Here is a 25,358-nt window from a genome sequence, read left to right as displayed (position 1 = left end):
CGAGTCTGCCGCCCCCGCCGAGCCCCGGACCCCAGCCAGGAGGAGGCCACCAGCGTGTAGAGACGCCCTTGGGTGGGGAGGGGGTCCCTCAACAGGCGCACGCCTCCAAGTGGGGGGAGGGAGACGGGAAGGGAGCGGGCGTTCTGGGCCCGGCCCGCTTGCTGCCGTGACCTTGGCAAAGTCACTTCACCTCTCTGGTCCTCGCGAGGTCGCGAGGTTCAGAGTCACCTTGAGGCAGGGTGGTGCCATCGGTAAAGCTGGAGATGGAGACAGAAAAGAAGAGAGACGGAAGGAAAGGGGAGACAGTGCTACCTCTGAGGAGGGGTCTGGCCGAGGAAGGGCAGGGCTCAAAACAGACGCGGCAAGGGCTGCGTGTGACCCTGGAAGGGTGGGGGTGGGGGACAGGCCCCACACTCACTCCGCGCGCAGGCCCCGTAGTGCCCTGGGGTCCCCGGGGCCCCCCGCCCACCTGTCACCCTCTCCCTGTAGGTGCAGCTCCCTCCGGGACCCTCAGCACAGCAGCGCTCAGGATGCTGAGTCTGGCATGTACCTTTCCCCACTCCCCTTGTTTTGGATCCGGCAGGGGCGAGAGGAAGCTGGGGCTCGAGCGACCCAGTTCGGTGTCCAATTCCCCTTTATGAAACAAACCAAGAGAACCACCGGGAACACGACGACAAACAGCCCAACCTTTCCCCTCCAGCGGCTGCAGGGCATTTACGGAGGAAGCACCCAGGAAAGGCAAGACCACTCCCCCCTCCCCTGGAAAGCTACGCTTGTTTTTCCAAAAAAAAAAAAAGAGTTGTAAAAAAAAAAGAAGGAAGGAAGGAAGGAAGGAAGGAAGGAAGGAAGGAAGAAGAAACATGTTGAGAGCGTACGTTTTCGAGGGACCCGAACTCCACCACGTCGAGCTAACATCTAGCAACGTTCGGGCAACCCCCACCCCCACCCGCCCATCCATCCATAGAGCAGGGTTACGAATGTTTCCCTCAAAGTGCCCGGCCCCGTCCTTCCGCCTCGCCGGGGCGGGTGGAGCGGGCAGGAAGTCCCCCCAGCCCTGTCCCTGTCATCGCTGCTCCCTCCTCGGAGTCCCGGCCCTGACCCTTAGGGACTCAGCAGTCTCCGCTCGCCCTGGCCCCCCCAGCTGCGTTCTCCTTAATTACACAAAACCCTGGCCGCTCGTTGCTGGCAGTGCAGTGGGTGGGGGCCATCCCCCTCTACCCTCCGGCCCAGAGGGAGGCCCCGTCCTGCGCCCGTGAGACCGGAAGCCAGGGAAGCCAGGGGCCTCGGTGACGGGGCTGCGCAATCCACAAACTGGCAGGAGGGTGGGACACAGAGGCAGGCGGCGTCTTCCTGCCCGTCTTCCCCCACAGCGCGGGCCCGGGAGGGTCCCGGCAGCCCTCGCGGCTCTCCTCCTGGAGGCCGATGGGTGGAAAACGTTAGCGCCGGCCAAGCGGCTCAGGAAGGAAGACCACGGAGGACAGCAGACACCCAAACACCACGTCGACTTGAAGCTGGACCTTGGCCGCGAGGCCCGGGGGAGCTCCCTCCTAGAGCTCTCTGGCAAGAGGCTGCAAAGCCTGGGCTCCCTCTGGGGTTTTCCCGCCTGGAGGAACCTGGGAGCCCGTCTGGCCCGAGGGGGCCGACCAGCACCCGAGGCCTGGGCCTCCTGCTCCGCCACGGGAGGTCCGGTCAGTGACGCTCTTCCGGAGGACATCTCCCCGTGCCCACCAGCCCCCTCCCCGGCCCATCCAGAAGCTCTCGAGGCAGCCGCCGCGGTGCTGGGTGTGGAGCTCAGGGCCGGGAGGCCAGCCTGCTTGAGAGGGGAGCCCCTCTGACGTCAGAGACCCTGAGGGCTGGGAAAGGGCGCAGGAGGCAACGGGTCAGCCCTGACCGGCCGGAGCCAGCGCTGGCAGGAAAGGCTAGGGCCCGCCCGCACCATCGATCCTCGAGACCAGGGACAGCTCACTCCTCTTCAACGGCCGGGAGGCGACGGCCTTCAGTTCTGCAGGCCAGGTGGTCTCGGTCACAACTGCCCAACTCCGCCGTCACAGAGGGAAGCAGCCAGAGACAGCGTGTCAACGAATGGGCGTGGCTGGGTGCCAATAAAACTTTATTTATAAACCGGAAATCTGGGTTTCATTGAACTGGTGTGCTGTATATTCTTCTTGCGACTTTTTTTGGGTTTGTTGTTTTTTGTTTTTTGTTTTTTTCCACAACTCTCTAGAAAAATGTAAAAACTGTTCTCAGGTTGCAGACCACGCAAAAACAGCCTGCCAAATTTGGCCTGTGGGCCCGGGTTTGCAGACCCCTCTTCTAGAAGGAGAAAGCACATGAATTCCTGACACTGACAGAGGCCAGCCAAGCCCGAGAGCTGGGCTTCTCGTGCACCAGCACGGAGGGAGCCTGGGAGAAGAGGAACAACCTGAGAACCGAGTGAAAAGTCTCTAAAATCTGGAAAATGGGAACGCTTCTCCCTGGGGTCTGAGGAAGGTGTTGGAAGGAACTGGCCCAAGCCGAGATGGGGGTGGGCAGCTCAGGCCGGCAGGGAGAAGCCCTGGCTGAGGAAAATCATGCTAGAACCCTCCCCCAGCCCCACGCTCCATTCCCTAAAGTGTGGCCAAGGACGTAGCAGGTCCCGGAGAACCATGTGACCCGAACAACCTCCCTGCCCCTCCCAGGTCCTGCCTCGGACATGCCTCGGCGGTCATCCGTACGGCCAGCCGCCTCTCCTGCCTGGACTGGACTCTTTACGGGGCCGCGAGGCTTGCAGGAGGCCGAAACTGCCGCCCCCATCCCCTGGCCGGGAGCCGACGTCCCGGACGGCAGGGCCTGCCGCGCCATGGCCAAGGGCTGCTCCCGGCGGAACCCCACCCCCCCCGCCGCCTTCCCGCCACAGGACCGGGCGGCTAGGGTGGCCCCGCGAGGGAGCCCGGCATGGGGCCCGGCCGCCCGCCCGAACCGCGGCTTGTGCGGAGCACCGCGCTCCACTTGTTCGGTAATTTCACGCTACGCCGCCCGGCAATGTAAGCGTGGAGGCCCAATCTAAGACGGCACTTCCCAAATGTCAGTTGTTTGTGAACACACGGCTGAACCCAAGATTGCTTTTAATATCCGGGCAGTCCCTGCCGGCCCCACTGCGGCTTCGGCCCTGACAGCACCTCCAGGACAAGCCTGCGATCTCGTCCAGACCTTACGACTCAATCGCGGCTCACGCCGCGGCAGGGGCTCTGCGCACGGGGCCCTGGAATTCTCCGAGCTTCCTCTCACCACCCACAGCGGCCTGCGGTCATCCACGCAGAACCACACCCCCACACGGGACGTTCGATGGCTCCTTTACACGTCTCCTCTTTGAGCGAAGCCAGTGTCTCTGCCAGAGACACCCTCCCCCGCCGCTAAAAATCCCGACACTTAAACCCCCAGAGCGCCTCTCCAGCCTCCTTCCAACAAAGCCCGCGTCCTTTTCTTTTTTTTTTAATTTTTTTTTCAACGTTTATTTATTTTTGGGACAGAGAGAGACAGAGCATGAACGGGGGAGGGGCAGAGAGAGAGGGAGACACAAAATCAGAAACAGGCTCCAGGCTCCGAGCCATCAGCCCAGAGCCTGACGCGGGGCTTGAACTCACGGACCACGAGATCGTGACCTGGCTGAAGTCGGACGCCCAACCGACTGCACCACCCAGGCGCCCCCCGCGTCCTTTTCTAAACCGCACTCCAACAGCGGAGCCAGAGGCACGGGTGGTTAGAAGAATAAAGGTTAGCCAGTTTGTCGAGGCCCGAGCTGCCCGCCAGAAATAGAACGCCAGCCACCTGTGCGATCTTCGTTTGTCTGGTCTCCACGGTCAAACGGTAAAAAGGAACAGGTGACGTTCACTTTAACATTTCGTTTCACCCAATCTACCTAAAAACACAGCCTACATAAGCAGCACTACCAAGTACTTGGGCAACATTTCACACCCCTTGTTACGCAGAACCTTGGACAGCGTGCGTGTTACACTCTCAGCTCGCGGCCACGACACCCACACGTGGCCAGCCGCCACGCACTCATCACCACCGGGTCCCCACTTCTGGATCTGGTGGGAAACGCACCGTCTGCCCTGGTCCCGGGCCCTGACTCGGAAGCAGCCAAAAGCAATTCCTCGGGGGAGCCCCCAGGCTCCCACTTGGGAGCCTGGCGGGATGTACCCCATTTTCACACCGCATTGGCCTCGCCGGAGGGGGCTCTCCTGTGCCGGGTGCCCCCAGCACTAGGGAGCCATGAGTAACCGGGTCCGTCTGCAGTGGGCAGAGGCCGGAGGGGCCAAAACCCTGGGCCAAAGCCCGAGCCCAGCCTGACGGGAAGACTGCCATCTTGTGCTGAGGCCGGGATAGGGGCCTCGGGCCTCGGTGGCAGTCCTGGGAGGAAGGCCCTTGGTCCAAGCAGCTGTGCGCCCACCACCAGCCCCTCCTTGCTGCCTCCTAGGCTCCAACCCCCCACTAACTAGGGGTCTGGACTAGGGGTCTGGGATGTGTACATCCCGTCGCCGGGCCCCCAGAGCCGTCTCGGGCTCCAGAGGGAGCCAAGGGAGCGAGTGGAGGGAGGGAGGCAGGTAGACACGAGCCCACCTGTGCCCAGCAGCTCCCAGGAACCTGCCACCCTTCGAGCTGTCAATGAAAACCACACAGACGGGTACGTGTGGAGCCAAGGGCATTTGGGAACAAGAACTCAGTTCAGATGTCAAATCTGTCGGCCAGTAACCGGCCCTCTTACATCAGAGCAGGAAATTCCCGGGAGGAGAATCAGAGGAGTGTTCCTGTCCCCCGGTGACCTCCATGCACAGCCCAGACCACCAGGAAGTCCTCGGGCCCAGACAGTAGAGTCTGCCAGGAGGGAAAGCCCTCGGCCACAGGTCCCAGGCTCCAGGCAGACACCCACCCGCCCACCTGCCCCCTGCCGCCTCCCTGTCCGTTCCAGGCGAGGAACGTGCTGGGGAGGAGTTCCCGGAGGATCCCGGAAACAGACCCGGACGGAGAGGCCAGGCCCCCGCCGAGTAGAAACAGAGGCTGCGGGGGCCCCGGTCCGAGGGGGCAGGCTGAGGGGGGCCGACCGCCACGTGGGCCCTGTCGCGGGGCCTGCGGGCACTTACCTGAGTGGCCACCTTGCCGTAATCGATCCACCGCAGGGTGGCGAAGTTCGTAGATTCCGCGCAGTTGAACCCGTGATTGAACCCGGCGTGGTAGCCGTAGGGGAACGTGATCATGAACTCCCCGGCCTCCTGCGTGATCTGAGGGGGGAAAGGGACAGGTGAGTGGGGAGCCAGCAGCTGAGGGGCGAGGCCAAGTGAGGAATGGCATTCGCTGCTCGGCTCACCTACCAGAAGCAACGCTGGCCCAGGCCAGGCTGGTGGCCAAGGCCACCAGGAGCCACCGCCAAGTACAGCAGGGGCACGTGGGATCAAGGACTTCCCAGCAAGCGCCAGGGAGCCCCGACGTCGGGAGCGAGTGGAGGTCTGCCCGGGGGAGGGTAGCCCCACTGCACGGGCCCCAGCCGATCTCCCACACGGTTTATACAGCAGGCATGGCCGTGGCCAGCAGGAGAGCTCTGCCGTGGCCCGCCGCGCACCGGAGCCCAGGGTGACGTACCCCAAGGTGACAGGCGCTCTGTTTTTTGCGGGGCGGACGCCTGGGGGGCTCAGTCGGTTGAGTGTCCGACTCTTGGTTTCAGCTCAGGTCATGATCTCAAGGTCCGCGGGATCCAGCCCTGCGCTGGGCTCTGTGCTGACAGCGTGGACCCTGCCTGGGATTCTTCCTCCCTCCCTCTCTCTCTGCCCCTCCCCCACTAGCACTCTCTCTCAAAATAAATAAATAGTCTTAAAAAAAAAAAAGGACACCCTCTAGACACACGGGGCTATTCAATGCTATGCCTCTGGGCGCTCTCGGCTGCAGGGAGGGAAGGGGTCTCCTGGTCTGGAGGTAGGTGGCCATGTCCCGTCTGCCGTCCACGTTCTGATACAGCATCGGGGGCTGGTGAGGAGGTGCAGACAGCACTGGCCGCAGCCGCAGAACCCTTCGGGCACAGGACAGGGCGTGCTCAAAGTACAGGGTCTTTCTAGCCCTTGTGAGGAAAAAACATCCAGCTGCATGCATAAAAACATTCCTGGAAAATGACCCGAGTCTTCTGGCCGTCATAAGACAGGGTCCGTCCCTCATATCCCGGGAGGTGGCTCCTTCCCAGCGAGAAACATGTTATATAACACGTTACAAGCATGTTGTAAGGACACAACGTCAAGGTCGGAACTCTGTCACGTGAGCTGATGTTTCTAGACTATTCAAATGGTCCGATCCGATCTCTCAAACAGACCCCAAACCAAGGAGCTGGGTGTGAGTGACGGGGGAGGGGGCCCACAATGAGCCCAGACAGGCTTCTGGAACCTCCACTCCCAGGCCTGGAGGAAAAAGGTGGGGGCTGCAGCCGCACCCCTGGCCCCACTCCGTGAGTACTATTCTCTCTCACTGTCCCAGAACACGACAGGCGGGGCTGGTGGCCCAATCCACGGATGTGGAAACCGAGGCTGGCGGCGAGGGAGTGACAATGTAGAGTCCGAGTGGTTACAGGTCGTCTGGAGTTCTGAGTAACCAGCGCCCCACACAGGAACGGACCACGCCGGGCAGCCCCCTGCCGCCCGCGATCCCCAACCTGGGAGATGTGCCTCTGTTACCGGGGGGTACGTCTCTTTCTAGGGTTTCATTCAACGGCCTCGCTCGGACTGCGCTCCTGTGTCTGATTCTGTCCTCGGTGCGTCTTCGAGGCCCTCGGACCCCTCCCGGTCCCCAAGGGTATTCCGTCGTGTGGCCGCGTCGCTGTCTGCTCATCGGCTCCTCTGGTGCGGGGCTCTGGCGAGTACAGCTGCAGGGGGCGCTGTGCTCCAGGCTGCGCACACGGACGGACGGACAGACGTGTGCTTGTGTTCCTGCGGGGTCTCCGGGGGGCAGGAGGTGGAGGTTCCCAGGCAGCTGCCCGGTGGGTTTTCTGCAGCGGCCGCCCGTTCTGCGTCCCTGCTGCCGGTGGTGGGAGTGTGGATTTTCGCCGCGCCTGCGGGTGGGCCGCAGTATCTCCCGGCTTCGGTCGCCTCTCCCCGAGGTGGACGGGTGCGTCTGTCCCCTTCTGCAAAGTGTCTCCTTCTGCCCCCACTTACTCGGCTGTTCATCTTTCTACTGTGGCTTTGGAGGAGTGCTCAAGCTTGCTAATCTTTATTTATTCCTCCAGAGAGATGAATAGTAAAACTTGCTGGATTCGTTTAAGTAGCCCATAAGAAGTCGAACCCTGAGGGGGTGGGGGCAGGCGGGAGATGGGGGGCGGGAGACTTCCAGAAGCCAACCACAGCGTCAAAAATCAATCAAAGCCGACACAGCCTGGAGAAAAGCCAGTCCTTAAGAACACGAAGATATTTTTCTTTTCAAGTAATGAATTGCACCAATCAAGGGAAGTCAGTGTGCATTAAGTTATATTTTTAAATTCCTGTCCAAGTGACAGGCGTGTGGGGGATGGAGCGCACACACGGCGGGAGACGGGGGCGGAGAGAGAACACCCAGGGTCCCCAGGGCCCCAGCAACCCCCGTCCACAGCAAGGATTCTCTGGGCTGGCTCCTGTCACAGGATCGCGTGAAACGGGTTGCAAATAAAATCATAATGTAGAATTTTTTTTTTCTTTTAGAATGTGATTACTGATTTTCTTAACGTTTTTGAGCTGACCTTGGACGGCACCATCCCCCTCTTCCTCCAAGCGTCCTCCCCTGCTCTCCTCCCTCCCTCCAGCAGGAGGCATGGGGCCTGGCACAGGCTGGGAGCCCCATTGGGGTGGGGGGGGGGCGGTTCACTGCAGGGTCCCTGGGAGGCGAGGCTCTGGGAGCCCGGTGCGGGCAGGTGCCTCGGGCAGACTTTAGAGCCCACTCTCCCTGCCGACCCCTCCACGGACCAAGGCCCAGAACAGGTGCGCTCCGTGAGGATGGCAAGGAAATTATGTTCCTGTCACCCAACTCTACATCCTGGTGGCTTCATCTCGAGCCCGCAGTGTCTGTCCTCCATGTCACAGCTGTCAACGTTATCCCGACGATAAATTAGAAGGCACTTGGGATGATGGATGCAAGCCGTGAAGGGAATGCCAGCCCCAGACGCCAGTCATGGAGAAAGCCTGAATTCAGCTGCTTCCTCGAGCTCTCGCAGAATAAATGAGGAAGTCCGTGGCAGATTACAGAAATACACACTTTTAATTATTAAAAAGCTCTGCTATTGATCTGCTTTTTCTTCCAGAAGTAAATACCATTACGGAGATTTATAAGCGGAGGGCGGGAGGCCCTCCCCCCCAGGGCTGCCAGGAATTCAGATGAGGACCCAGACGGGGCATTCATCTGGAGCCCGACGCCGCTCCCTGCTGGCCCGGCCGCGGCCTTCGCCCCGCAGGCCCCGCAGACGGCCGGGCAGGGGTGAGGGGAGCGGGGCCTCTGAGGCCAGCGGCCCCGCCTTCCGTACACAAAGTGCAGTGCCCACGTGGGCAGCGACGCGGGAGACGGGAGGGTGCCCCCGCCAGCCCACCCCTCCGACCGGCATCTCCCTCTAGGAAGCGGCGCCCGGGAGGACGTTCTCCACAGGCCGCGGGAAAGCACACCCTCCTCACTTCCGCCAGCAAGGCTGTGTCTGTTCTCCTGGCAGCCGGGGCGCTGGAACCAGGAGGGGAGGAGCGGAAGGCACGGAAGCCCTGTGTCTCTCACAGCAGAACGTCCCGCTGTCTGATGGACGAGCCCGACAGTGAGAGCGAATCCCCGACCTGAGCACCACGGCTGCAGGCGGTTTGACTGAAATGTCAGAAGCGATTTCCGACTCGCCGACACTCGCGGCAAGAATGCAGCGCGAGGGTCCCGATCGCGCAACTTGCCCCCGCGCCTGACAAACGCTCTCGTACGGAGGCCTTCAGGAATCAGACCCTCGGGAGCCTCTTCCTCTCCGGCTGGCCCTCGGTGCCCAGCCCAGAGGCTGCCCTGCCCGGAAGGTTGCAGGCACATCCCCCACGGGGAGCCGGGCCTGGCCGATCCTGGCCGATCCTGTGATCCTGTCCGCGAGGCCTGTCTGTGGGGAAGCGCCCCACCCCCGGGCAGAGCCCCGGACAAAGGCCCAGCCTCCCCCTTCCCCCACCCCTCCCCCGCAGGGTCCCCGCCAGCCACCCAGATTCCCCAGCCTCAGGCCTCATGCATCACAGGCTTTCCCGGACGAGCGGAGCGGCCCCTGGAGCAGTAAATTGAATGAGTTCACAGTCTTCGTGCTGCGGGAGAGCCAGATAGGTCATCTCCAAACAGGTATTCCTTCTCTCAAAGGATGTCTGCAGTGGGCCACGGGGTGGGGCCAGAGATCGGGGCCAAGTCGGGGCGTCTGGGGGCGCAGAGAGGCCTGCCTGGTTCTCCGGGGGCTTCCCGGGAAGCTGGCAGGAGCCGCCCCTCCCCTGCCACCCTGACCCTGCAGGGCCCTGCTGGCAGCTGCCAGCCCCACCAGACAAGGGACTGGGTCTGCGAGGGGCTGGGAGGCAAGGCGAGGCCCCACTCGACTCCCGCCTCTCCTATCCTCACCGCTCACCACAGCCCAGCCCAGCCAGCGCACTCTCCTCTGGCTTGCCGGTGCTCTAGAACCTTCTTGAGGGGTGAGAAGCCAGTTTCCCGGGACGCTGGTGGTTCCCTGGGCCGCAGCCCCAGCAGCCCCAGCGGCCCCAGCGGCCCCAGCGGCCCCAGCGGCCCCAGCGGCCCCAGCAGCGCCCCAGCGGCCCCAGCGGCCCCAGCGGCCCCAGCGGCCCCAGCAGCGCCCCAGCGGCCCCAGCGGCCCCAGCGGCCCCAGCGGCCCCAGCGGCCCCAGCGGCCCCAGCGGCAGCTACGTACCCGGCTGAACGGGATCCCGTACTTCTTGAGGATGATGGGCGAGATGAGGGTCATCTTGTGCCGCAGGAAGGCGTCACAGCCCTGGGAGCTCCCGGGGAAGAACCCTAGAGCAGAAAAGATGGGTGTCGGCCTGACGGGTGGCGCTGGGAAGGCCTCTCTGTGGGCGGCGCCTTCCCCCAATCAGGCACGGGGTGTGGTGCCCCCGGCTCCGAGGCAATGAAACGCACAGGACCTCGTCGCAAAGCCACGTGCTCTGCTGGTGGCCGGGAAGGCAGCCCCTCAGACCCCCGGTCAGCGAGCCCAGAGCCCAGCTGTGCAACACAGCGCGCCCCAAGTCACAGACGGGGTGCGGGCCTCCCCCCTGAGCACCCCCCAAACAAAACCCGTGCCGCATCGCACGGGCGCAGTCGCTCAGCCAGTGCGTTGGTGTAGCCGGGGAGATGGGACGCGGGAAGGACGCGCTCACACCGGAAGTCACGGCCGTGCCCCCCACACAAGCAAGTCACGGACAAAGAGGAAGGAAGGCCTCAGCGCGGGCACGGGCTCTGCCTGGGCTCTTCGCACACACGGTCCCCACGGCAGGCGAGGAGACAGAGGCTCCAGCTGCCGACTGGCCCTCTGAGGCCCTCAGTCTGGCGGGCAAAGGGCCGAACAACCCGACCCGGCCTGCGGCTGTGTCCACCCCTGACCGTCTGTGACAGAGGGGGTCTGAGTTCCCGCCCGGGGACGCTTTCTGTCTCCCCGAATGCCACACAACCGGTTTATAACAATGTGTGCAGGGGCACCTGGGCGGCTCCGTCGGTGAACCACCCGACGACTCTTGGTTTCCACTCAGCCCACGATCTCCCAGTTTAGTAGTTGGAGCCCCGCGTCAGGCTCCGTGCCGACAGCGCAAAGCCTGCTGGGGACTCTCTCTCTCTCTCTCTCCTTCTCTCTCGGCCCCTCCAACCCCTTCTCAAAATAAATAAACTTAAAAACACGTAAAGCGACGTTTGTAAATGTACAGAAGTCAGACTGTCAGTTCTACTTGCTCAGAACTGTGTTTAACACAGTTCGGAGACCTTTCCAAGTCACCAGTGGCCCAAATCAATGCCACGTAGGTCTAGCAGTTAAAGAAAAGCCGGGCCCGGCATCCCACGCAAAGGTCCTGGGCCTCTCGCCCAAACCACGACCGACAGACGGCACAGTCTCGGTGAGGTGCAGGACGGGTTCTCAAGGTCCCGCTCCCTCCAGGACTGTCCCCCAGGCACAGCCGGCCCGCCCAGGGATCCTGCCGGGAGCCGACCCAGACCTCGGGCCCCCGGCCTCCAGGCCAGCGCACGTCCCCATGGGTCGCCGAAGAGGGCACACTCCCACGTGCGTGCGTGCTGTGAGCCGGCGCTTGGCCCCACCCCCACCACCCACACACACCTGCTGGGGCAGGAGGGCTTCCAAGCGACAGAGTCACGGTGTCGGGGGTGGGGGGTGGGGCGCCCGCCAGCCAGGACACGACTGCCAGGTTCTGGCAAGTGCGAGGGATTACTGAATCCAGCAACTTTCCTCTGTGCTAAAAGCGTTTCAATTAGAGTTATGGCCCCTGCCGCCCGGCCCGCGGCCTCTCTGCAGTTCTTTTTAATGCACAGTTTAAGTGGCTCTCATTAAAGCTCTAATAAAGGCGCACATTTTAAGTGATTAGCACCAATAACGCGCCAACACATTAATGCTCTCTCCGTGGGCTCCACGACTCTCCCAGCGAGCCCATTTGGAGCTCGGCTATTCATTTTCCATATTCATCGCAAACTCATTCCATCCATCTCAATAATGGAGCCTGTGGCGCGCGCCCCCCAAAAACTTTGGAAGGGACACCGAGGAGGGCAGTGACTCACTTGCCCTAGAACCTCTCCCGCCCTCCCTCTGCCAGACCAGTCCACACCGGCCACAAAGCAACGTGGGGAGGCTCCCGGAGGCCTCCGGCTCCTGGCCCGCCTGTCCCAGCCACTGTGCCCCCCGCACGCCCCGAGACAGGTTCCCGGGCAGCAGGGCCCCGGCGCGAGGAGGACGTGGGGAGCCGGCCGGGCTCCAGGGAGAGTGGCCATGGTCCCACGGGATCCCGTGCCTAGCTTTTCTGGGGGGCGTTCAGATCACCCAAAACTTGTCTAGTGGAAAAGGCACAGAGAGGAAGAAGGGGCCGGGCGTGACTGCAGATTCCAGCAGAAAACCGGGCCGGGCTGTGGTCACCGGAGGCCGCCCGTGCGGATCGCTCCGTGGCGGCTCCTTCCATGGCTGTGTAGGTGTGGGAGGCCCCACGGTGGCCCCCCGAGATGCCTACGTCCTGCTCCCCAGTACCTGTGACTATGTTGCCTTCCGCGTGGCAGGGGCTCCACAGAAGGGATTACGTGCAGGAGCCCAGGATGGGGGCGACCCCCGGGTCACCACAGGGTCTCCACGGGAGGGAGGCAGAGGGAGGCCCTGACCGCAGAGGGGAGAGCACGTGACCACAGACAGGGACACAGGCTGACGCCGGCGTCTCTGGAGGCAGGAGCCCGGGCAGCCCAAGCCCGAGACCCGGGTCAGACAGACCCCTGAGCCCCAAACGTGAGGGAGTAACTGTGTGCGTTTAACTAGGGCTGTTTTAGAGCAATTCCAGGTTCACAGCAAAGCTGAGAGAATCGTGCTGCTTGGAGCCACTGACTCGGGAGTGATTTGTCACAACAGCAACGGCAGAGAAAAATAAGAAAGACATCTCTCGACTTGTATTTTCCAATTAGTATTTGTGTTTCCAACTTATGTTTAAAACAGTGCGCGGGGAAAGCATTTCCATTTGGGTGTCACCTGAGATGTTACGAAGGAAGAGAAATCGCTCTTTGCCGGGGCGGTAACTGGCATTTCTAGGGTGACGAGCGTGTTCCCGACAGCAGGCTCCAGCCCGGGAAGGCCGGGTCCGGGTCTCCAACGGAAACGTGAGCCTGGCTGCACGCTCGGCCGCGGGGCCGGCCTCACTCCCGGGACAAGCCTCCCTGTGTCCTCGTCCTCGGGGGAAACCGTGCAGCAGGCGTTTGCTGAACAGACGTGCGGCTCCGAGTGCGGCCAGTTCTCAGAAGTTCTCGGAAACAGCGACCGTTTCCATCTCCCAAGCCAAACGGGGCAGGGGAAGAGGGTGGCGGGCACTCTCTGAGGGAGGCAAGAGGAGGGGTCAAAGGACCCAGCAGGAAGTTGGGGAGGCTGTGCCGATGCTGAGAGATGGCTTCTGGAAGATTCCCCTGGCTGCCAGGGGAGGGCGGGCAGGCTGCTGCCACAGCCACCCAGAGGGACGGCCCCGCACTGTCCCGAGGGGGCTCCCGAACCACAGGGCCATCACCCCACCCGCCCCGACTACCGGGTGCTGCCTGCCGGCGAGGCACAGACGCTTTGGGCCAACGGGGTCTGTTAACGTCCTCGGAGGCACTCAGGGCCACCCGACGTGAGAACAGAGCAGGGCGCCGTGACGGGGAGCAGCGAGAAACCTCACCAGCCCCTTTGTCGCAGTGGCCGGGGGCCTCAGCGTCACCCAGCCCGGTGTCTGGCTTGTCTCCAAGGATCCCGTGTCCCGAGGGCCTGCCTTTACCCCGAGGCGTCAGTGCCCTCTCTCTGGACACAGCTGGGGACTCACCGTGACAAATCCCGTCCTCCCAGGAGGCCCCCTCGGGCCCAGGCCAGCACACGCAGGCGGACACCCTCACGGTCACCATGCGGCTGCGGGGCACAGGGCAGGGGCTCCTAACTGGACGTCTCACTTTCCAGACTGGACACAGACCCGAAGGCCCAGAGGAGGGCGCGATGTAGTACCAGGCGCCAGGGGGGGACGAAAGACCACGGCCGCCCTCCCTGGCCCGCGGGAGCCTGCAGTCACGTCCCGCAGCTCCGTGCTAACACGCCGGGAAAGAGTGCTCCAAGCAATGGCATCTGCGCGTCACTCACAGAGCGACAAACCCCAGCGCGGGGTCTGTGGTCACGAGAGGGAGAGGGAATGGAAAACCAGACAGGGACACCTTATAGCACGCCAGCCCCCCCAGAGATGGACACTCACACAAGGAGCGCGACCCGAGACGCTGGGGCCAGCCCCCACCCCCGCCCTCGGCCCAGGTCCCCGCCCGCGGGGGCAGACACCTACCGATGGCCAGCCGCTCCAGGCGCTTGCCGTGCTCCGGTGGGATGGCGTACCTACGAGAGAAGGGAGGCACGTCAGAGGCGAGGTCACGGGCCACCACGCGTTTGAGGGACCTGGGGCTGCGGCCACGGCCTCGGGGAGACATGCGGGCCGTGCACAGAGCAGAACCGGGTGCGGCGAGAAGGGTGAAGGGCAGCAGGGAGGGTGCCGGGGGAGGGACCCACACAGAAGTGAGGAGGGGCGGGGCGGGAGGGCCCCTCCACGGCGGTGACGGCACCCGCCCCACGCCGGCACTGGTCAGAGCCACCAAAGCCTCCACGAGGCTCAGAGAGCGGAACACGAGGAAGCAAGCAGGGGGCCTGAGGGGGGAACAGGAAGGTCCCCAGCCTCCCTCTGTCGCCTCCCTGCCTCCCGCTCCCCCAGCCCCGGGACCAGGAGCCGACGGGGAAGGAGCTTCAGGAACGAGACTCCGTTTGTCACCACTTGTAAGTTTTAGCTTCACACGTTCTACGTTTGAGAGATTGCCGAGTCCCCGTCATAAACAAGAAAGACGTGAGGTGCCAGTTTGCCAACAGATGAAACGAGAGTGACACCCGCTAATGCTGTGTGCGGAGGCTGGCGCGGGGGGCCCGCCTGGGACCCGTTCCCGGCAGGCAGCGGCCATGGGGGGGGGGGGGGGGCCCGGCGGGGGTGCGAGGAGCCCGCCCCAGCTGACACAGCACCCTGGCCACCCCGGCAAGACAAAAAGCTCCACGCTCAACAGAGGCAGGCAGAACCGGGACGTCGGCCCTTCGCGCCACAGAAGTGCTGAGCACAGGCCGTCTGTCCGTCCCGCGGAGGAGGAGGCGGGGAGCACATGAGTCCCCAGGACAGTGGCGACCCCGCCCCCAGGGGTCACGGGGCCACGTCTGGGGACATCCGTGGTTGTCACACTGGGGGGGGGGGCCGGGGATCCCACTCAGCGCGCCCAGTGCCCGGGGCGCCCTGGGGACAACAACCCGCCCCGTGTCCACAGTGCCGAGGGGAGAGACGCTGCGTCCGCACGCCTCTCGTTCTAGAACGAGTCGGATGTGGGGGGCGCAGGGCGCGGCACGCCCTCCGCCCACACTCACAGTGGGGGACGCAGGACAGGAACAACACAGGACACAGAAGCCGGCCCGGACTCCGTGGCGGGCTAAGTCCACGCCGACCGAGACATTTATTATTGCTTTTTAACAAAATAAAAGGGGGCGGGGGTAGGAGGTAACGCCGTCTCTGATCCGACGGACAAAAATAATCAATTTCTGGGCACGGCGCACGGCCCTTGCGGAGACAGCACAGGACCTGCAATTCTGCTGCTGCTGCTGCTGGAGAACTTTCCACGGTCTGGACAAAGATGAGGTGACTCTTTTTTAAACAGCCTCGTATCACGTACATAAAGATGATAAAAGTTAATCCCAATCCAAAGCACCTTTGTGGGATTAACATCCCCCCCAAACAAGGAAATGAAACATTCCAGTCCTTCTGGGAACTTGCCGGAGGACGGGAGGAACTAATTTATGACTCCAAGGCTGTGATGATTAATGCAATATCCCCAGTCTACAATGCTGCTTTCACTTAATTACCGCCTGTAATTGGGAGTTGTAAAGATAAGATTAATTGAATCTGGTGGATGTTAAAAGTTTAATACATTGGAACGTGGCTCCTCTGTTATCGGAAAGTACAGACCGCAAGACGCTGGGCTGAGCACTGAGAAGCGCAGCCCCTGGAGGGATTAGAAAGGACTGGCGGACGGGAAGCCGACAGCCTCGGGGACTTCTGGACTCCAGTGGCCAAGGGAGAGCTGCCCTCCCGCCGCCTGGAACAACGCACGACAGCCTCAGCATGCCGAGAAGGCCCGGCGCCAGCGATGTGCGCCCCCCGCGCACCCTCAGGGGCTCGGCAAGACGCAAGCCTCAGATTTTGAGGGGAGACGAGCAGAACTGGGGTGTGGGTGCTTTACGACACACGGCTCTGAGCGAGGGGCGGGTGCGCGTCTGTTAAAACACACTGGGGCCTTCCGACGGCCGGGAGAATCCCGGCACTGTGGGCGGCAGGGTCCCCCGGAGCCCTCTCTCCATGTCAGCGCCCTGGGGAGCCCTCCACGGTGGGGGCCCAGGTGAGCTGGCTACAGACCTGGCCTCCCAACAGCAACGGTCACATGTCCCCGGAGGGAAGCCCCCAGGCCCCACGGGGCCCCCAGAGCAGAGCCGTGTCACCCTCGTCACGGCCACACATGTGGGGGCCTCACTGCCCCTCGGCCCGGCTCTGGGAGGGAAAGGAGGAGGGAAGAAACACAGCTATCTGGGTTGAGCGTGTTTGTTCGCTAACCCCCGAGGCAGGAGCATCTGTCTGGCCATTACCGAGCGAGTTCTCGGGGCCATAAAACAGAGTCGGTTTTATTGGTCACCAACATGGGGGCAATTTGTCTCGCTCCCCAGGACCTCCGTCCCCATCACAAGGTCAAACTTCACGGCCAACAGCAATCCACTCTGCCGGCCTGCAAGCCCAGTGGCCAGTCTCTGGACGCGGCGGCCCGTCACCCGGTGGCAAAGCGTTCCTGCACGGTGTCCTCAGACAGACAGCCTCCCCGGGCCCAGTCCAGTCCGGGTGGCCAGCTGTAGGGCCCGGAGGGTGCGAGGCCCAGGGGCACACCTGTCATGGTGGAAGAATCTGGAGAAGCCGGGATCAAACATGGGGGCAGAGCAATCCCCAGAACCCAGTGAGGTGGGAGGGGGCGAGCCGACTGGGGCCCGGCGAGCAGAACCAGACACGGGGAGTGCGGGGGGCCAGGGGAGCCCCGGGGAAGGCCGCAGGAGGTACGGCGGCCCGCGTGGGGTCACTCGGGCGCCTCTGGCCGCAGCCCCCGTTTGCCTGGGACGGTCTGGCAGCTGCCGTGGGCCTGTCTGAGGGGGGCGTTGGCCGAGCCTCGGGCCCACGGTGAGTCCTGCACCTGAGGTCGGCCAGGCAGGCGTCTGGAACTTTCTCCACAGTGTCCCACGGGGTGTTTTTCTCTCCGTGTTTCCCCAGCCCTACCCGCTCCACACACTCTCTCTGCTCTGGAACCTTCCCCACAAAGTCCTCCCGGACAACACTAAACCGGAAAGTCACGGAAAAGTCGGTGCTGTCGGAGCGGTATCCCTGGCAACCACCCCAGGTGACCCTGCAGCAGGACTCGACAGGCTCCATAACTCCAGGCTTAATGCCGCGGAATTACCGAGAAGGCCGAATTCAGGCCTCGTTTGCCAGACGCCCTTTTCGGAGAGGCAGCCGTCTGCAAACATCAGGGGCTTCGGTGGGAAAAGAAGACATTTCTAGACTAGGAAAAAGGCACGCGGGAGAGACCAGGGCCCCGGGAACCGGGCCCCCAGGTGAGGAGGGAAGACGCGTGATGTGCAACGGTTGGAAGGCCATTACAGTCCCGCCGTTTCACGGTTCAAACAACCGACCCAACAGAAGGAACACACTTCAGGCACGATGGTGAGGGGCCAGCCCGACGTCCAGAGAGCGAGTTTCAGAAGGAAGCGATGCCCGGGTCCGAGGAGGGGCGGGATGGGTCACTCTGGGAAGGCGGGCGTCCCCCAGCCTTCCCGGGGTTTCCTGGTCCTCCGTTTACCCTTTGAGGTGCTTGTGGACAACGCACCCCCGTCAATCACGGCCGCCCCAAAAGGCCAAGCTGAAACCCACAAACCTGCCCATGGGGCTGGGTCCAGGGCGGTGAGCAGTCACATCCAGGACCCACAGCCTGGTGTTGGGGAGGATCTGACCTGTCTACAGGGGGGTCAGGAACACGCGTGCTGGAGAGGTGCAGCGCGCGGCTCAGTGCTCTTGTTCTGACGGTGAGGCCAGAGGACAGGATGTCTTGCCGGCCCCACTGAGGCCAGGCCGGGTCCAAGGCGGGACACCGCACGGCCCCAGACGTCAGGAGGCTTCTGCCGGCACAGGTCACCACAGACTCCGTGGGCCTGATAAAGACACTCCAGGGCTTGTGACACTGGGCAGGTCGGGGGTGCTGGGGCGGGCAGAGGCCTCCGCCTGGCAGCCAGGCAGCTCTCGGGGCCGGACAGAGCTGGGCAATTAAAAGGCGATGTGTCCTCCGCGGGCAGGCCCGCCGGCCGGCCCAGGGACAGGCCGCTTCCATTTGACTGACTCACCGGCCCGGGAAAGTCTTCCTGTCCGCCGCGGAGGATGCTATTAATAGTGTCATTTTCTTGGTGTTTTGTTTATTCCCCTGGAATGGCTTGATGGATGTGAATAATTATCAGACTATAAAAGCCAGCAAATGTGCTATTTTCTATCGCTCTAAATCATCAAACAAATAAAGTGTGAAACAGCATTTTTGAATATAATTTTCCCCTCTAATGGCTTAGAATTATTATCAAGAACAATGAAAATAAATAAGCAAATGCCTTGTGAGTTAAAAATTAAACGAGCGTGTCACGAAGAGGAACACAGACTGTCTTGGAGAGCGGGGACCTGTTCGGGAGCCATTAGTTACGATGAGGACGAGTAGCAGGGCTCTGGGCCGTGCAGGCCCCTCCGGCCAGAGAGTCGAGCGCCTGCGCCCGCCCGCCAGCCACCCCTCGTCTCCTCGAACGCGCCGGCTGCCCCAGGCCGCAGGGTCTGTTACAGGTGGACAGGGGTCCCTTGCCGGGAGGGCAGCATTTCCATGGTAATGAGGCAACTCCCAGCATGCTCTCCTGCAAGGATAAAAGGCTCACTGGGCCCCAGGCTCTCAAGTCCCCGGCCGCCCTTCCCTCCAGGCCCCTCAGCACCTGCTGGGGGCCCCGTGCTGCCCGCAGCCGTCTGGCTCTGGAGTCAGGACATGCGACGCCGTGATGCTTTCTTTCTTCCCCAAGACTCTGGTGACTCTGCCGGTGACGAGCGTCCAGCCTGACAGCTTTCACTGCGCGAGGCTCCCGGCCATTAGGTGCCGTGACGAGAAAGCTCATCTCCCCACCCTCCTCCCTCGCTGTTGAAGAACGTGTGCCCAGAGCAGGGGTCCAGCCAGGAGCCCTTTGGAAATGTCAGCTCGGCCTGACGCGTGTTGGAGGGTGAGGAAGTTAATTTCACAGTGTGTGCACAAGGCCTGGGGAGACAGGCCCCTGGCCGTTTAACATGCCATAATTACGGAAACAGAAACAAGAAGGCAGGGGCCACTAGAAGTGCTGAGACCGCGTGTCAAGTCGGAGGCCACCTGGCACGAGCAAGCCGTCCACACAAGCCCCGGAGGCCACGGCGGCTCCAAATGCCAGCAGCCCCGCTAGGGCCCCGCGTGCTGGGCGTGTGGAAAGGCCATCATTACTGCCGTCCTCACACACAAAGGCCCGTCTTGGCCCACAGCCCGCACCCTCTCTGGCCACGCGTTGGCCGGGCAGTTCCAGTATACCGCCCCGCACTCTGGGCAGGCCGAGCAGAACGACCCGGTCACAGAACGGGCCTCCCGCAAGCCTCCCGGCCGATGGGGCACCGTCTTTGAGCTGGTTAGTGGAGCAGGAGGGCCCAGACAAACACAGTCATGGTGGTCACCCCTCATCTGACGTCCAAGCACATCGAGTGACTTCTGTGTCTAGTATGTCACGTGTGGCACGTAAGTTATGCCTCGATACAGCTATTAACAACGCCCCAGCCCTGTGGACATGGGAGTGGTGAGTCCCAGTCCCTGCCCCAGTTTCTGGGCTCAGGACCACAGATGCATTTGGCTCTTCAGGGTCTTCTGGGCCCAGAACCAAAGCATCCAACAGGTTAAGATGAGCGCATCTCAGAGGAACCAGAAGCCTACAGATACCACCTCTGGAAAAGGCACCAGGCCCTGACAGCTTTACTGAGAGCCTCACAAAACTTCCACACTAAAGGGCCAGTGCCCACCTACACTTACGGTTACCAAGCAAACAGGAAGCTCAGATGGCACATAACTCCTCCTATGAATCCAGCATATTTTCGAAAGAAAGAATGAATGGGGAATGTAGTCACCGACACAGGACAAAGACACACAGGAAAATGATAGGCCGGTGTCACATAGCTGCCAAGTCCTAGGTAAAATATTAGAAAATCAGACACAGAAGTGTCTTATGAGACTAACCCTTTACCCCAAGGCTTGCAAAAACAGCCCAACAAATAAAAATCTACATAAAATTCCAAAACATTCAGTATTAAAGCTCTTAGCCACCTAGGATTAAGAGGGACCTCCCCATGGTCACAGTGCACGATGAGGCAGGAGAGGCATTCCGGAAAGGGCAAGTTGTCCATTCCCACAGCAGACGCCAGCCGATGCCATAGGTCAAGAAAAAGACGCAAGGACAGTAAACAGAAGGCAAGAGACAAACTCTTTTCTCTGAAACAACACGGTCTTCTCCTTGGGAGAGCGGAGAGCAGCTGGTGAACGACGGAGTGAGGCGGTCCAGCCAGGGAGCAGAATGAACGCTCAGCGTGAGGACAGCCAGCCGTCCTCCGCACCAGAAAGGCATTCGCGGCACGTCGTGAAACCCACCAGGTACACCCTGCCCCTTGTCTGTGGTCCCGAGGCAGGAGCCCCCCCCGCCACGGAGGAGGTTGAACGCAAACCCGGGTGAGTGCTCACCACTGACAGACTCGCAGAGTCTGACCCAGGGGAGCCGACAATCTCACTTTGTCTCACTCTGTCTCTCAAAAATAAATACATATTTTAAAAAATTAAAAAAAAAAAAAAAAGTACTCGGCAGACAGACTTGCCCTTAAAACAGGAGGAAGACGTGCAAAGAGCCTTTAGGGACAGATAGCCTGGGGTCCCCGTGCCTGCTAGGATGGGACGGAGAAGCCCTGGTAGCGGCCCAGGCTACCTGGACGGGGACACTGGTTGCAGGGGGCTGACGCAGGGACGGAGGGGCACGAGGACCCTGTCCCGGACACTCAGGACAGAAAGGGTACACGTGCAATCCGGGCCCGGGGGGGCTCCCGTGCAGCCCCAGCTGGTCTCCGCTGCACCAGGGAGCTCAGCCCGGACTGCGCAGCCCCTCCCTGAGCGAGCGGCTGGAACTGTCCCATCTCGACTTCCAAGGAGCCTCGTTCGGCAGCGAGGCAGCCTCCCTCATTTGTCCTGGCGCTGCAGCCCCTTTGTAGGACAAGCACAAACACACGCCGGGGAGATAGGATCAGCAGAGGACCAGGGTGGCTTGTTCCCAGGAAAGAACCCCATTGAGTCACGGTGGGTTTATCTTTAATGGATCGTTTTACGGGACAAAAGGCGATGGAATTCGGTACCTGGTGCGAGCAGTGTCAAGGATTTCAAATAATGACATTTTTATTGAGACGCACGCAGGAGACAGAGAAAACAGGGCGTCTCCGATGGGATGCCCGCGGCGCCGATGCGGGAGACAAGGGTGTGCTGCAGGCGGGAGGGCTCGCCGAGGCCTCTCCCGGGGCCGTGGGCCCCAGATGCTCCCAGCCCACCCCGGGGGAGCCAGGGAAGCCGAGACCCCGGCCGGCTCACACACGGCCAGCCTGCGTTCACCAGGGAACCGACTTCTGAGGCGAGTGGTGTCGAGCCTGCTGTTAAATGCTGAAGTGGAGGCATCTGATCCCAAGCCCCGGTTCATTTTAGACCCGGGAATTATTTTTGTCGTATGATGGGACTGAAACTGCCAAGGCACGTGCGTGTTTTTGATGTTTTAAAGGGGGTGGGGGCTTCTCGGGTGAGGCTCTGAACGGCAGGCCGGAGAGTGGAGCACAGAAGGGAGACTGAGGTGCGGGGACGTGGGGCCAACGCAGAGCACCCCCGGCTCCCCCTCGGAGCACCGCTCTGAACGTCCGCTCGAATAGCGAGCCGAGCCGGAGGTGGCCTCCCGCTGCACCCACACCCACAGCCCCCAAACTCCTCCGGCCGGAGGCGCGTCGGCAGTGGGGAGGCCCCCCAACGCGCTGGTGTTTGCACACGGCGGTTTGAAGCGAGGGCACAAGGACAGGACGCGGAGGGACGCGGCCAAGGGGAACGAGGCCGATGTCGGCCGCCCCGGCCCCGTACCGGCACGAGCCCAGGACACGGCGACAAGCTGGGTTGGACCTGGGAAGGTGGCTGGGAGTCTGGCTCTCTCCACGGGCCGCGAGCAGCTGGGACATCATCAACGCGGGGAGGCTGAGGTCTGTCGAAGTGATTTCCGACGCCCTGGACGTGTGTGCCTTCGTCAAACACACACCCGCAGACGGCGGGGCCCCTGGCGACCGCAGGACGGGCCACGGGGGGCCCTGAGCTCCCCACCTCCTGCTGCCGTGCCGGGAAGGGGGAGCACGGTCCTAGCCGGAGTTTTGAGCAAAGTTGACAAAGACTCTCTCTCTCCTTGCCCGCAGATTTGCAGGAATCTCCCTTTCAGAGGAGCTGAAATCTGCCCACTGCAACCCTGCTGGCATGATAGAAATTTGCCATGGAAACCAGCCCCTGTGTGCAGACCCCGAATCTCTGATGGCTCGTCTAGCTAACAGGCGGGGAAAGCGAATCCTGGCCAGGAAGGCCGTCCCCCCTCCCGCCCCGGTGGGGGGAGGGGACCCCGCCCACAGTCACAGGCTCAGTGGGCTCCTGATCCGAACACTGCGGGGTGGGAGGCGCTCAGCGACGACAGTTTGAAGAGAAGAACCGACGGTTTCCTGGAGTGGTGGGCAGAGAGGGGACTCACCTGGCGCTCCGGCCCGGGAGCCGAAACCCGGGCCGCCTACGGCAGAAACCCCGCCTCCATCAGCACAAGCCAGCGCTGCTGTTTGCGACTCTGAACAAAAGACTCTAAAGTGAGTGAAGGCCCATCTGCTCCTGCCAGACCAAGCCAGTGGGGACATGGGACAGGCCAGCGACGTCTGGGCCCTCGAGCGGCCGGCAGACAGAAGACGGGGACACCCAGTGGGGACACCTGCCGGCCCAAAGCCCCCACGTCGCGGCCTGGGCCTGCCCCCCCCGCTGATGCATCCTCTGGGTCAGAGGAACCTTGCTGGGATGTGGCTGCCTGGACGAACCCTCTCGCCCGCCTGCCCTCCAGCCCCACGGACCTGGCCCGGCCGCCCGCCCGCCCTCCAGCGGGGCCCTCTCCACGGGCTGCCGGGCTGCGTCTCTTCCTACAGGCCTCAGCCCTCAGTCCTGCGGACTTCCTGCCACCACCACGCCTGGCCCTGCTCTGGGGGCGTGGGGCCACGCCATCAGCTCCTGTCCTGACGGGTGGCGTCGATCCCGGGTTCATGCTGGACCCAGAGCGGGCACTCGGTGAGGACGTGAACTGACTCATCTAGCCCTCTCCTTTCCCCGCCGTCCTCCCCCGGGCCACCCCCCTCCCCCACCGGACAGGGAGCTGAACGATGTTTCTCAGGCTTCCCGGCCGAAAGTGCAGCCACGTGACCAGGCGCCAGCCAGTGAGACGGGAGAAGCCGTGGCATCCTGTGGCCACCCATCGACGTTTCTGGAATACATCCCCCACACCCTCACGCCCCACCCGGACAGCTGCGTGACCTCTGCGGAAGCCACGCGTCGGCCAGCCTGGGTCCCCGCCATCCTGTCTCCGTCTCCCACGGGAACCTGACAGGTTCCGCTTCGGCTCAGGTTGATTCAGTGACAGTGCTGGGGACTCCGTCAGAGTCCTTCCCCTCCCACACCTTCAGGTCCAGGCCACCTTTGCCACCCGGGACACACCCCGTCCCCAAGGCCGAGCGACCGCCCGGCCACCTGCTCCCAGAACCCGCCACCCCTCCCGATTCTCAAGGAGACGCTCTGAGGGGCGAGGGGAGCAGCGGTGAGGAAAGGGGGCTCGACCACAGCCCCTCCATCTGGGAGCTCCGCGGCCCTGAGCTGGGGCCCGGCCAGCCTGGGCCTCACCCGCGAGGAGGGCAGCTCAGGGCTGCAGCGAGACGGGCAGGCTCTTGGAGCGCAGCCTGGCACACGGGAAGCATCGCCCACGGCCACTGCCGTCGGGATGTCTCAGGACGTCCTCGTGTGCAGTCACGGACACCGTGCCCAGGCATCAGGTAACAACACTAACGCGGCGGGTGCAGCTGGCCAGGGCGGAAACAGCCCCAATGCCCGTCGACAGCGAACCGATGGACCGACAGACAGGTGGAGGCGGAGTCCCACAGCAGATAAAAACGAATAAGCCACCGGTTCACGTAACGGGGGTGTCTTCCCCACAAACCCCGAGCACAAACACAAGGACAGATAGGTCCATCTGTGGAGTTCAAATCCAGCCAACACCGGCACACTGCCCAGGGCCACAGACACACGTAGGCAAAGGACCCGTCAGGTCGGGAGGAGGACGGTCCTGAGGGCAGTCATCCGCTCTGGGTGGGGAGGGGGCTGCAAAGGGTGGGGTAGGGGGTGGGCAGTGGGGGGGAGGTTACACAGGGGCGGGCCGCACAGTCATTCAGTACACGGCACGTAAATACGCATCTTCGGGCGCATACACATTTTGCACGCTTTTGTACCGCGTTATATTTCACAACAAGTTCTTTATAGCAGACGCGGTTCTCAGATGCCCCTAAGTCTTCTGCCCTTGGTCCTAGTGTGCCAGATTTTTGCTGTTCTAATTAAGGTCCCACATCAGGACACCCTAAAACAGGGAGATTACCTCGGGTGGGCCTGACCTAAGCAGGTGAGCCCTCACAAGGGGCAGGGCCCTTCTTCAGGAGAGGATCCCATGCTAGCCTGAAGATGGGGGCCGGGGGTGGGGGGGGGACACATGGCAAGTTCTGAGTGACCTCTAGATGCCGACAGCCCAGAGCTAGCAGCCGGCAAGGACTCCAGCCTCTGTGACCTTGAACCGAGGACCCAGCTGGCCCACAGAACCTACAGAACCGTGAGCAAATCCGTGCAGGCCATGAGCCCACTCGTGCAGCAACAGAAAACCAAAGCCACCTCGACTTGAGGGAAGGAGGAAAAAGAGAGATGAAAACCCCCGAGAGGAGCGTGCCAGGACGCTCACGTCCGTCCCCTGCGTGCAGGGGGCACGAGGCTGTTCCGCTCACTCTTCCTTTTTTTTTTTTAATTGTTTGTTTAACATTTATTTCTTAGAGACAGAGGAAGACAGAGCATGGGCAGGGGAGGATCAGAGAGAGAGGGAGACACAGACTCCCAAGCAGCTCCAGGCTCCAAGCCGTCAGCACAGAGCCTGACGCAGGGCTCGAACTCACTGGCGGCGAGATCACGACCCGAGCTGAAGTCAGACGCTTAACTGACTGAGTCACCCAGGCGCCCCCCAATTCCCTTTTCCGATATTGGAAACTTCCTCCCTCCCTGCGTCCCCCCTTCCTTCCTTCCAAGAGTACACTTCAGATAGGACATCATGGAAACAGGGAAGGGAGGGCACTTACGCTG

At 62.3% G+C, this 25,358-nt stretch overlaps 1 protein-coding gene across 11 annotated transcripts in view; it reads right to left on the bottom strand.

The window, feature by feature from the left end:
* Positions 1-25,358, bottom strand: part of KDM4B (lysine demethylase 4B) — a 135,000-nt gene that overhangs the window by 42,976 nt on the left and 66,666 nt on the right. For all 11 annotated transcript variants that reach the window (XR_007145812.1, XM_047827693.1, XM_047827725.1 and 8 more), the window contains 3 exons: positions 14,027-14,076; positions 9,898-10,001; positions 5,124-5,261 (listed from right to left, as the gene is read on the bottom strand). Coding sequence is in view for 10 of the 11 variants with exons in the window: in XM_047827693.1 (XP_047683649.1) it covers positions 5,124-5,261; positions 9,898-10,001; positions 14,027-14,076 (292 nt within the window). In the remaining variant the exon portion in view is untranslated. The remainder of the gene's footprint in view (positions 1-5,123; positions 5,262-9,897; positions 10,002-14,026; positions 14,077-25,358) is intronic.

Source organism: Prionailurus viverrinus, chromosome A2 (assembly GCF_022837055.1).
Source record: "Prionailurus viverrinus isolate Anna chromosome A2, UM_Priviv_1.0, whole genome shotgun sequence".
NCBI classification, from domain to species: Eukaryota; Metazoa; Chordata; class Mammalia; order Carnivora; family Felidae; genus Prionailurus; species Prionailurus viverrinus.
This window is presented reverse-complemented; position numbering and strand designations above follow the sequence as displayed.